Source organism: Zophobas morio, unplaced genomic scaffold, assembly GCF_036711695.1.
Source record: "Zophobas morio isolate AGI-343-1 ecotype UQ-CSIRO unplaced genomic scaffold, CSIRO_AGI_Zmor_V1 ptg000044l, whole genome shotgun sequence".
Lineage (NCBI taxonomy): Eukaryota > Metazoa > Arthropoda > Insecta > Coleoptera > Tenebrionidae > Zophobas > Zophobas morio.
The window spans coordinates 5387351-5399339 of NW_026972149.1; the positions used below are offsets into that span (position 1 = coordinate 5387351).

Sequence of the window (11989 nt, forward strand, 5' to 3'; positions counted from 1 at the left end):
TACCATGGTACTTACTAAGATAAGACTGATTTTGTTAAAAATGACATACCGTCTACACTATTTTGGCAAATATTGGCCCCGCCCACCCACCCTTTATTTTCTTCGAGGGTATGCCATTTGGCAATATCAGTTTTATCTTAGCAAGTACTAGCCCCAGCCACTCCTTCTTTATATTCTTAGAGAGTACGTCATTTGCCAAAGTCAGTCTTATTTTGGCAAGTACTAGCCCCACCCGCCCGCCCTTTATTTTCTTAGAGGGCTAGTAACTGCGAAAATAAGACTGATTTTGCCAAATGACATACCCTCTAAGAAAATAAAGGGTAAAGGATATAACATTTGGCAAAATCAGTCTTATCCTGGCAAGTATTATCCCCGCCCACCCACCCTTTACTTTCTTCGAGGGTATGCCATTGGCATTATCACTTTTATCTTAGCAAGTACTAGCCCTGCCCACCCACTCTTTATTTTCTTAGAAAGTAGGTCATTTGCCAGAGTCAATCTTATTTTGGCAAGTACTAGCCCCACCCTCTAGCCCTTTATTTTCTGAGAGAATTAGTACCAGCTAAGATAAGACTGATTTTGGCTAATGAGATCCCTCTAAGAAAATAGAGGGCGAGTGGGCGGGGTTAGTACTTGCTAAAATAAGATCGATTTTGGCAAATGACACATCCGCTAAGAAAATAGAGGGTTGTGGGTTGGGCTAGTACCTGCTAAGACCGATTTTTGGAATTGATTTATTTTCTTAGAGCATACATTTGCCAAAATTAGTCTTATCTTTACAAATACTAGCCCCACCCACCCGTCCTTTATTTTCTTAGAGGGTATTCCATTTGCCAAAATCAGTCTTATCTTTACAAATACTAGCCCCACCCACCCGCCCCTTATTTTCTTAGAAGGTATGTCATTTGCCAAAATGAATCTCATCGTTAAAAATACTAGCCCCACCCACCCGCCCTTTGTTATCTTAGAGGGTATTTCATTTGCCAAAATCACTCTTATCTTTACAAATACTAGACCAGCCCACCCCCACTTTATTTTCTTACAGGGTACATTTGCCAAAATTAGTCTTATCTTTACAAATACTAGCTCCACCCACCCGTCCTTTATTTTCTTAGAGGGTATTCCATTTGCCAAAATCAGTCTTATCTTTACAAATACTAGCCCCACCCACCCGCCCTTTATTTTCTTAGAAGGTATGTCATTTGCCAAAGTCAGTCGTATCTTGGGAACTACTAGCCCCTCCCACCCGCCCTCCATGAAATGGGCTAGTATCTGCTAAGCTACTAAAATAAGACCAATTTTGGCAAATGACACTCTCTAAGAAGAGAGAGGGTGGGTGGGTGGGGCTAGTATCTGTTAGACTAATTTTAGCCAATGACGTTTTCTCTAAGAAATTTAATTAAATTATTATAATAAGAAAAGACACTAAAGGCTCCAAAGCACTTTCAAATCCTTTCCAAACAGCAATACCTAGAACCTCAAGAATGTTTTAAATTTTGAAAAAAAAAAAACAGGATCCCAAAACTAATTCAAAAATAGGTCAGGTCAAAATTAAAAAAAAATAGAACACCAAAGATCCCCAAAATAGTTTTAAATAATTTACAAAAAAAAAATCGCCATGGGCTCCCAAAATAATACACCATAGATCCCGAATTAAAAAAACAAAAAGGCTACGGCACTGAAGATTTTCTCAAATTCATAAAAAATAAAACACTGATAAAAGCTCAAATAATCTTTTCAAGTTCATCCAGCAATAAAACACCAGGGGAAATAAAATTAACTGCGAGCATTTTAAACGTAGGGTTTTGAAAACTTTGTCAATTTTTGATAGTCAAATATTTTTAACTGCTTACTCGATTTTTGCTGATTTGTACTTTCGCTTTATAAACATTGTTGTCAAATGGAATTTTATCAATTTATTACAAAAATCTTTGTATAGTTTTGGAAATTTTATTCTACCCTATAAAATTTTATTGGCAATAACGAGACGGGCATTAATACAATAGCAAGAGATATTTACAAATTAAAGTTGTCGCGTGCCGGTAATCCCCAGATGTTAGAATAATTCACGTTACTCACGAACGAAAATTACAACTACCTAAATTTCTCCGACAAATTAGGGTGAACTGGTGTGATCCATAAATATTTCTTACCATTGTACTACTGTCCGTGCCGTTATTGTCAAAAAAATTTTATAGAGTAGAACGAAATTTCCAAAACTATAACTAAAAGTTTTTTACTATTTTTCCCAGACTCGCCAGTTGATTGTTAAGAGCGTAACGGAGATTTAATCCACTATTTTCCAGACAGCCGGTATATTGCACAAAAAATCCTAAGGAAATTGTGAAAAAAGTCAAGGCGGATTCATAAATCACGAGTACAGGAGTATATTATTTCATAAAATTTAGATAATCTTAGCTACGCAAAATAATGGAACGTCATCAAATTGTTGCTGGAGTTGATTAGAGAAATAGTAGTTGGCATTTTACATTTTACACGATATTCCCAACATATACATAAAATTTGACGGCAATCGGTTCGGTAGTTTCGGAGATAATGTAATAAAAATCAAACATACGACGGACAGATGGTAGACAGACACACAGAAATGGCAGACCTACGTTTTTCATATTCTAGGTGTTATGGAACGTGGAGAAAACGTGAAAGTAGCCATTCGGCAAAATAAATAAAGCTAATTACAATACCTCCTTGGCTTACTGTCGGGAAGTAAAGAAAAATTGACCCACATTGGAATCAAACCCGTGACCTTCAAGTTATTAGCACAACGCTGCAACCCACCGAGGTATCGAGCAGTTGTTCAAGGTTTCTCTTATATTAGTACAAAATGTTGTAAAATTTTATATTTTTGCGATAATTCGGATACCTAGGGTAAAAAATCAAAATAGATTCATAAACCACAAGTACAAGCCTTTTTAATTTATAATGACAACCATCGGTCGAATGAACACAACATAACATAAACTCATCATGTTTACATCGAAATATCGATTTTGAGAACACTTTTTGTCGATTGCACATTCTAAATTTTGCGCATTTTAGATTTACGTAATAAGAGCAAAATCCATATCGTTCCCAGCACGTTGTCAAGACGCGCATTAATCAGCTGTATTATAACGATCATCATTTCGGTGTATTTTTCCATGTAGGAAGTGCGGTCTGTGGTATCTAATTGATATCAGTAAAAAACCGATCTCTCTCTCCCCTCCTAAAAAAGTTTACTCACTTGCGTTTGCTCCGTCAAATAAAATACCTCTGAATATTTGATACCTGGGAGAAACGCGAGGAAGCGGTACTCGAATTAGTTCCGTGTAGATTATAGATATAGTAATGCTGTTAGTAAAGAGTATACGAACAGTTTTAATCGGCAATAAAATCTCTTAATGGCCAACATTGATCAAATTAGTGGAAAAAAAGCGTTTCGTTTCGAGGGTAGGCAGGCATTAAACATTTTGTGTTATTATGTTTGAGAGATCGAATCTAACCCTAATTTGAGTCCGGTGTGAACTGGCAAATGGTGCAGGTATATAGTATGATAGAATAAACTGTTTGTATCATTATAAGCACATCATAAACTTGCTGATCACCGATTTACTACTATCAAACAATTTCGAATGTGACGGATTGGTTTCAACAGAAAATTTCCCAGTGGAATTGCATTCCATTTGCTGCAGCCTGAATTTATCAAAGAGATACATTGATCGGTTGCGTTTAGGGTCGATTAATCTTTTTCACTATTCTATTTATGCGGAATATTTGTAAATGTCATCAGGAATATTATTTCAGGTGCCATTTATCAATTATGCGATTGTATCGCTTTTTCATCATTAATTATTGAGATTAAATCTATTTACATGCTTGCTCACAAAGCTGCATGAAATATATCTCGCATGCTTCATGTGGCATTAAACAATTTATTGGTAATTAGTCAAACTGGTAAACAGCTAGTTGCACTTAAAAATGCTAAAAACGACACTTTTTCACAAATTCACTTCCGCGCGATTATTGAATGAATCAACCAAATTTTAAATTAGACCGCTGCTTATGTAAGACTTTCAAAATATTCCATCACCAAAACAAATACTTTCTAGGTTGATAAATCTGATTTATTGGCAGTGGAAAGTTGTGTTTTTATGTAAAAACAAAATTTTCTAAATTTTTTTCGAATAATAAGTTAACGTGTTGTCTCGCAAGTGGCTTGTATCAAATTTTGCCTTAATGAAACTTTGTTATAAAAACTCTTTCATCATGCCTGTATTCAACAGTAACGTGTATACGGGTGCGCTCATTTTTTTTATTTGGAACATAATTATCACAACCTGCTTTGTAAGTGAGCACAGTCAACGAGAGTTCCCCTCTTCTCTAGCCCTTATAAGGGTCACCTCGGGTTAGGGCAACAGTTCCTCGAAGATCATCCCATGCAGGTGTGAATGAATCATCAAAGAACTGCACAGGTGTTAATGACTCATTTATCAAACCGGGATTATCTGGAGCTAGCTTTAACAAAATCAGAGCGGATAGTCGTACCGATGAAATGATATTCGTACCGCGGTACCTGTTAATCTAGACCGTCTTACTTCACTCGTCCGACGTGTTTAGTTTTTGCGGATGAGTAGTGTTTGCGTTTTCCATTTCTGCGACCGATGATAATGTTACAACACAAGTCAACAGGCATCAGTAACCGGTAAGAGGTATTTCACTTTCGTTTGTTCATGATGTGTAGAAAGACGGAAACGGACTTGGAACTTTTACGATATCCAGATACTGAATTAATCTGTGTTAACCGGTGGCCGTGGTAGTTGCGTTGTAGGTTTTGGGTTTTTACTTTCACTATCAACGAGCGACCCATTGTAGGAGCGGGGTAACCTGAAATTGCAAGGTAAGCGAGAGTATCTCCACTTCAGTCTCACAATGCTTTAATAAAGCATTGTTTGTCCCTTTAATTAGTTACCACCATGGTCCCCGCTGGAAAGATCGTGATACGGATTGTGTTTGTGGTGTGTGTTATTTTAGTGATCATTACGGATTACTCAGGACTCGTGCATAAGTTAATCGGTGGGAACAGGACGGACGAAAATGGAAAAGTGCCGCCCCGACCGAAGAACCCGGGTTATGGGGACCCTAAAACCGAGATTGACATAGATGCTGACATCGAACACGATTCCATTAAACATTTAGGTTTGTTTTTGCCACATTTTGACTTTTATCCAACGCACTACCATTTTTAAGAAACGGAGCGACTTTACATCTGGTCTGCCTTGAGATCTTTGACAATTTGCCTTGAAGTTAATGGAACGGCAAACCTCTTACCGGCTGTTCCTAAGTTCACGTTGACAACAGTATATAGATTTCCCATTACACACTCATTCATCATTAAAACCATATTAAAATCTTGTTAAAATAATGTACTACTAATTATAAAAGCATTAATTGATTAGAACACATTACATGCGAAAAGAGGATAAGATGTAAAGTTTCATTTCATAGACTACCGGGAATGGCTAGTTAAGCTAGGACATGTTTTTAAATATAACTTAATTTTTAGGTGCCGCAACATTAAAGTCAGAAATCTTGCAAACCATAAAGAATGCGTGCTTGCCAAAATTAATATGTGAATTAAACGCAACGCCGCAGAAAGACAAACTAACGGAATCGGAAAAGTCCCTCCTGTCTCTTCTTAGGTAAGCAACTAATTATTAGTAATACGAAACTTCCACAACATTATTTGCCTCAACGAAAGCTATTACGGAAGCATACATAACACTCACTTTCACTCTGCTGTAATAATAAACTTCAGTAACATCGATGATTTCGCCACGCCAGACCTGACTCTCATACCAATAACGAGCCAACTTGTTTACATAATTTCCAAAACACCGGTTATGAGAGTGGCGACTTAAGTCATTACAGTAATGTCCCTACTTAACCCCACGTACACGTGGATTTTGAGGAAAACGTTTTTCTTTGATATCTGTTACAGAGATACGTCGATAAGCACGACGGCCGAACTGACATCCAAATATCATTTCGCCGCACATATGGGTCAGCTAATTGCTGGAGTGGAGGGAAATGGCTGCCATAATTTCTACCCGACGTGTCCTTTTCCGGGTCTTCAAGTACTGCAAATGATGAAAAAAGTCAGAATGCGATAAAGGGGATTTTATCGCTTGATTCGTTCGGTTAATTGAGTTGAGAAAACAAAGACTCCAAACTTTCACAAAAAATCAGCGAGAGCATAGGGACGAAATTGGCGGGCGGTAGAAATGTAATGAATGACGTCGTAAGTGTGAATTCTTAACGTGTTGATAGATTGCTACCAAGTTTTAATTGTCCTACAAGTTATTAAAATCAATACTTTAAATTAGAAAGCAGAAAATGTAAATTGACAGTTTGTTCAAGAGTATACCTATACTTTTTGTAATTATTAGTTACAACGTAACAATCTAGTACAGTAAATTGACAAAGACAATGCGACATGAAACTTTTACTTCTTGATGCTTCATTTCTGATTAATAATGTACCGAGTCGGAAAATTTGAAGGATTAAGTTGATTAGAAACGTACAATCATAAAAGTGATCTAATCTGTTCGATCGATCACATTTAAAACGTGCCTGATTTATTACTCGTTAGTCGTTACCATCTTGGAAAAAGTAAGGTTAGAATCACTAGTCAAATGTGACAATATCGTTGTCGTTCCTAACCTAAACGCATTTATGGGTCTGTTATGTCGCAATGGTGGTAGATAAAATTGTAACTTTATTTAAGTAAAATGTGATATTATAGTGCTGGGCAAATTGCAAATATTTCAGTAATTATGTAAATAGTTTGTACAAATTTTGACACCGCTTGTGATGTGGTTAGTGGGAATATGAGCAAAATTTTGTATGTTAATTCAAGTGCCAAATTAACATTAACACTTTTCATGTTAAAAATGAAAATCTGCTGTCATATTCGTCAGAATATGTTTCTACTAACCTTTAGTTGTTGGCGATTAGTTACTTTATATTAAGTACTATTAATATATAATATAGTTCCTGCACTGTTGTGCATGTAATTTGTAAATATGATAATGTAAAGGAGCTCTATGTATGTACTTAGTGTAGTAGAATTTGTGTTAACTTATTCACTTTATGGCTTGATAGGCTTAATAAATTAGCAACTTTTTTGATTAACGTTATACTAAGATTGTCATAGATATGAAAACGTATAACGTAAATAATCATTAAAGATGTAAGGGTTGTGTTCAGATCACGCGCGCTAGTCAGTATTTCATTCACTTTACTTCTTATCTTATGACTCACCTTATTATATTAATATTACTTTGTTACAGTTAAGACTGTTCTTATATAAAGACACTATGTATTTAGTACTATTTGTAAATTATGTATATTTTGTTAAAATGATTACACGTTTTGTATAAATGTACGTACCTGAAGAATCAATAAAGATTCGTAAAACGGCAAGCTTAATTTGTTAGACATTGCACTTTTTTTACTTAACGAACTTGTTCTTCATTTCCATGAAAGCCTTGTTCTGTTTTTTAACCTTTTTAGCCGTCTTTCTACATTCACCATCTGTCTTGGAAGTCGGATTCATTGTTAATAAGCAGTTCGTCCTTCTTTGAATCACTGACATAATGGGGTTATCTTCTAAGACCTTGTCTCTATGGTCAACTTGATGTGTTAGTGTATAACATTGTATCCAATATTTGACAATTTTTTTATTTTATGTTACTGATTGATATTAATTAATTAGAAGTTTCTCGACTCTATTGTCTTCCATGACAATAAAAAATATATATCTTTCGTGAGAATATTCTATATAATGAAACGTCAGGTTATGAACGAAGTACACAATCATATTTTAACCCAGCGCTCAATTTGTAAAATAAGGACACTAACTCTTTTGAAAATGATTGTCTGAAACAAAAAATCTGAGGTATAAAATTTGCATGTTGGTCGTAAATAAAAGCCATAACCATTAAGTTGTAAAGCAATTTCAAAACATCTCTATCCAGTCAACTAACTCACAGTAGTTACACGATGATTAATGTTTAGATCATTTTAACGAGAACAATTAAAAAAATAATATGTGCAGTTTTATGAGGATTATTTCGAAATGGTGCATTATCCACGACCCTGTAAAAATAATAATTTACTAGACTACACCGCTAGTTTGATTTTTTCAGAGACAGTAATTTCTAACAAACCTTTCGCGATGGTCACTTAAATCAGCTTTTGTATGTAACGTTCCTTTGTTGTATAATCGAGTTTAGTCCGAACATAAAATTTCTACTTTACGCGTTCTGACGTACGGACATTTTAACTTTCGTCTTATACAAATTACAAGACGTGAAGATATAATTCTTTCCGAGGTAACTACTGTTAGCACGTTAAAGAAACGCGTCCAAAGTTTACTATATGGTCTCAAATAGTAGGGTACTTTATAAATAGCGTAATGAATTATGTCTGAAATATGCCTGACGCTTTATTGCAGCCATCGTAACTTGTAAATGCTTTTATAACTTTTACTCGTTGTTTAGCGACATAAACATTGTCCTTTTATTTCCTAAGTACTTGTTATCATCATGATGAGAATTCTTCCATGCCTGTTTTTTTATTTCGCTGCCATTCTTAATGTCAGTGAGTTCTTAATGTTATTCACAGCCCTTCTTATTTACTTTTTTATGTGGCCACTTCAACTTTTTAACTACGTTTGTGTCTATAATTATCTGTCGATACGTTCATACGCAATTTATGCAACAATTAAAACAAGAGGTATTTTGTTTCCTGATCGTAAACTCAGCGGTTTATGGTAGCTGTGCGTTAAGCGTTAAACGTAGGCTTATTACGTTGGCAATAATTATACTAATCTAATAGAATTCTGTCATTGCATATGAAAATTACCAAATAGGCGTATAATGCACGTGAATATTATACGTAACGTCAGTGTTTAAAGCTCCCCAAGGAGTGGATTTTTTTGAAAATCAATATGTTACGTACAGAGTGTTCCAGAAATCTCTAACGAACGAATAAACGTAAACAATCAAAGCGGATTCATACACCACAAGTACAGGAGTATGTATAAATTTTGATTGGTGTTTGTATGGTGCGTGGGACACCTGTATATATTGCTAAATCTAAAATTTATATTACATCAGAATTAATCCTCTACGCAGCACTGACCTGAAAACCTCACTGCAGACTATATTAACTGTATCCAGCTTTTAAAATAGAAACCGTGATGGTTTACGAGCTTTGAAAGCGCAAATTTAAAATTTAAATTCCGCGGTTAACTTATTCTTTGATATGGATATACATTTCACTTTCGATTGCGTAGCCTCTCTTTAGGAATATTAAACATTATCTACCAGCTAAATGTTCTTAAAGTGAAGGAGTGGTGGCCACTTTCACTCATACACGTCTAGTCAGCAGAAGTTTTCAAGTCCATTACTAGTTTCGGTGTTTTTAGCGGCTGCCAAGATGAAAACGTTATCGTTGGTATTTCTTACCTATGTATTTTTTTACTGTTCGCTTATAATACTGGAAGAAACCAACCCCACGGCCGCACAGCAACCAGCGTTCGAATTACCAGTGGAGCTCGTCGGATTCCCAGTGATAATAATAGCGGTTAGATTGTCCAATTTTGTGAAAAAGTTGGCCTATTCCCTAAACCCGAGTAAGTATTAATTTTTGTTTCACCTTGTTGTAGTTGGTTTTAATCTTAAAATGGAGAGTGAATGTTGAAACTACATTTATTTAAAATTTATCATATTGCACAAGAAAACGTGGTCATTTGAATTTTCATTCCTTTCGAATTTCAAGTAGCACATGCGTTCATTTTTTCACCAATTAATTGCTGTTGTTTACTCAAACGCTTATATTAGTAATGCTTTCTAATCTTCGCACATTGAAGATTGCGACGTTCTTTTGAAAAAAAACCATAGACAAAAGGCGTCATATCGCAAATATTTCCGACCTTGTGTGTGAATGAGAAATTCGGTGCAATGAACACAGACAATATGGTCACGCAAAAACCAGTTCTGGGTTATGTTTTCATCGCATGGTTTAAAATGACATTTTGTAGTGTCGCATGGTGATCGAGCACGGCATAACGGCAAATTATGGATTTTCATACGAATTTTTGACAAAATATGGTTTGCGTAAAAATAAATAACACAACGTTGTAAAAACTAACACAATTATTAGTGGAAAATAATCACATGTGTCGTTGGCAATTATATAATTATACAATTTAGATTTTGTAACTGACGATGAAGTAAGTATCCTGATGATACCAATTATCACTGGTAATAAAAAAATGGCGTCTCATGGCATGTACACATGATTATAATCAGTGGGAAAACACACTCATTTTAAAAGTTCAAATTCGAAATTTCTCCAACTCAAGTAATAGCGCATACAATGAACATGAATTATGTTTAAAATCAGTAAAAGCCGAGTTTAGTGACAACTGCAGTAGTACAATTGTACTATGGTTTGATTTTTCTCTCTAAAATGAAATAATCTTTCCTAACAGAAACCTATTCCGGTCGCGCTCGAAGGGCAATCACATCTCAGGACGACATGATCGATATGATTGAAGCCGAGAAAAGATTAGTTTTAGAACTCGGAGAAACTGTCTGCATTTACCCAAAAGTTTGTTTACATCACGCAGACAAGGCTAGTAAGAGCAAAGGCAGGCGAGAAATGGTCGTCGATTGGGACGAGATCTTCAGGTAAATAAATAAAAACGAACAAGGTTTCATTTCATTTTGTTGAGAAAACAATTTTCGTATTTGGAGGAGTTCGTTAAAGCTTTTATCTTTTTTCTCGGGGTTTCGTTTCCCGTTCTATTATTTCGCCCCTAAATTATGAGATATTAAATTGTATAAAAATTATCTTAATATTAACATTATGCAAATGTCTTATTCAAGTGATGTTCGCGAGTAAAACTAATCTCTCTTTCTCATCGATTTTCTTTGTTCCTTCACGAACATTACCGTCATAAATTACGTTTCAAAGTTACGATCGTGGTATTAATGAGCAGTTTTTCGACGCGGCAACTTCGGAGTTGTAGAGTTGTATCAGTGGACTGATTAAACTGCCATTCGTCAAAAACAACTAACTCATTTTACTGTTCTAATGTAACTGTGGCGAAAATATTAATCACTGGTAGTAAAAACGGTATCTAGTTAAGGTAATCTATTAATATTTGCAACACGTAGAGAACAAAAACTTACCGTAGTCGCGTAGACAAGGAGAGTATCATTCACTTTTACCAGTCCTATTCTTTGTGTAAAAGGAATTGAATACTACGCGCAATTACCACTTCAAGGTCCCAGTTATTGCTTGACAGTATCAGTTTAATGACAATTCACAGCAATATCCTATTACTGACTTCATTATAAATTTATTAAAATAACAATTATCTCAGTAGGTTGTGTTTTTTAGCAACTACAAAGTGACCAAAGAGAAACAGAAGGAATTCTACTTGTTGAGTGTGTTTCTAGGCGACTTTATTGCATCACCCCGTTTTTGCAATCAGTTAGCCAAAAGAGGGCGTGTTTGCTCCGACTGATTGATTATTCGTGAAGCTGCTCAGCTTCATTAATTTGAAAGAAAAAACGTTGTGTCAAAGTGCGTCTGAAACGGTGTCAAGTGTATTATTTAACTGTACATAATTTATTAATTGTCGTTTCTTCATTAGTCTAAAGTTGTATTTTTATACCATTTTCAATAAACGTTTTTATTAAAATCAGCTTCCTTGTTCGTGTTGTATATACAAAGAATCACCCTTCGCACGTAGGTATAACACCCTTTGCCTCTTGTCCGTGTACTTAATCTTGAAAGCAGGGAACGAAATAGGTCACGGTGTAAGTATGCAAGTGCACTCACACTTTCTGACCTAATTACTGATTTCATTTCTATTAATAAAAGAAAAATGTGGACCAAATCCGTCGAGTATGTG

General features: G+C 35.3%; 2 protein-coding genes across 3 annotated transcripts; both read left to right on the top strand.

Moving 5' to 3' along the window:
• The first annotated feature begins 4582 nt into the window (after window positions 1–4582).
• LOC135141819 (uncharacterized) lies at window positions 4583–7433 on the top strand. Of its 2 annotated transcripts, none has more exons than XM_064073293.1 (4): window positions 4583–4897; window positions 4944–5196; window positions 5564–5699; window positions 5999–7433. In XM_064073293.1, the coding sequence occupies exons 2-4, from the start codon at window positions 4974–4976 to the stop codon at window positions 6168–6170; spliced, it is 531 nt and encodes a 176-aa protein (XP_063929363.1). In that variant the 5' UTR covers window positions 4583–4897; window positions 4944–4973; the 3' UTR covers window positions 6171–7433. The 2 variants fall into 2 exon arrangements, with proteins under 2 accessions (XP_063929363.1, XP_063929365.1); XM_064073295.1 differs by having other exon boundaries at window positions 4966–5196.
• A 1968-nt stretch (window positions 7434–9401) lies between these two features.
• On the top strand, window positions 9402–11769 carry LOC135141566 (uncharacterized). Its single transcript, XM_064072783.1, has 3 exons — window positions 9402–9697; window positions 10559–10757; window positions 11473–11769. Exons 1-3 carry the CDS (start codon window positions 9502–9504, stop codon window positions 11597–11599), a joined length of 522 nt encoding a protein of 173 aa, XP_063928853.1. The 5' UTR covers window positions 9402–9501; the 3' UTR covers window positions 11600–11769.
• The last annotated feature ends 220 nt before the right edge of the window (window positions 11770–11989 follow it).

What these genes read in the sequence shown, in the direction of transcription:
- LOC135141819 (XM_064073293.1), top strand. Translation starts at nt 4,974, where the DNA reads ATGGTCCCCGCTGGAAAGATCGTGATACGGATTGTGTTTGTGGTGTGT. An exon ending in CGATTCCATTAAACATTTAG is followed by an intron (nt 5,197 to 5,563) that starts GTTTGTTTTTGC and finishes CTTAATTTTTAG; the next exon opens with GTGCCGCAACATTAAAGTCA. An exon ending in TCCCTCCTGTCTCTTCTTAG is followed by an intron (nt 5,700 to 5,998) that starts GTAAGCAACTAA and finishes TATCTGTTACAG; the next exon opens with AGATACGTCGATAAGCACGA.
- LOC135141566 (XM_064072783.1), top strand. Translation starts at nt 9,502, where the DNA reads ATGAAAACGTTATCGTTGGTATTTCTTACCTATGTATTTTTTTACTGT. An exon ending in GGCCTATTCCCTAAACCCGA is followed by an intron (nt 9,698 to 10,558) that starts GTAAGTATTAAT and finishes CTTTCCTAACAG; the next exon opens with AAACCTATTCCGGTCGCGCT. An exon ending in GATTGGGACGAGATCTTCAG is followed by an intron (nt 10,758 to 11,472) that starts GTAAATAAATAA and finishes TGTGTTTTTTAG; the next exon opens with CAACTACAAAGTGACCAAAG.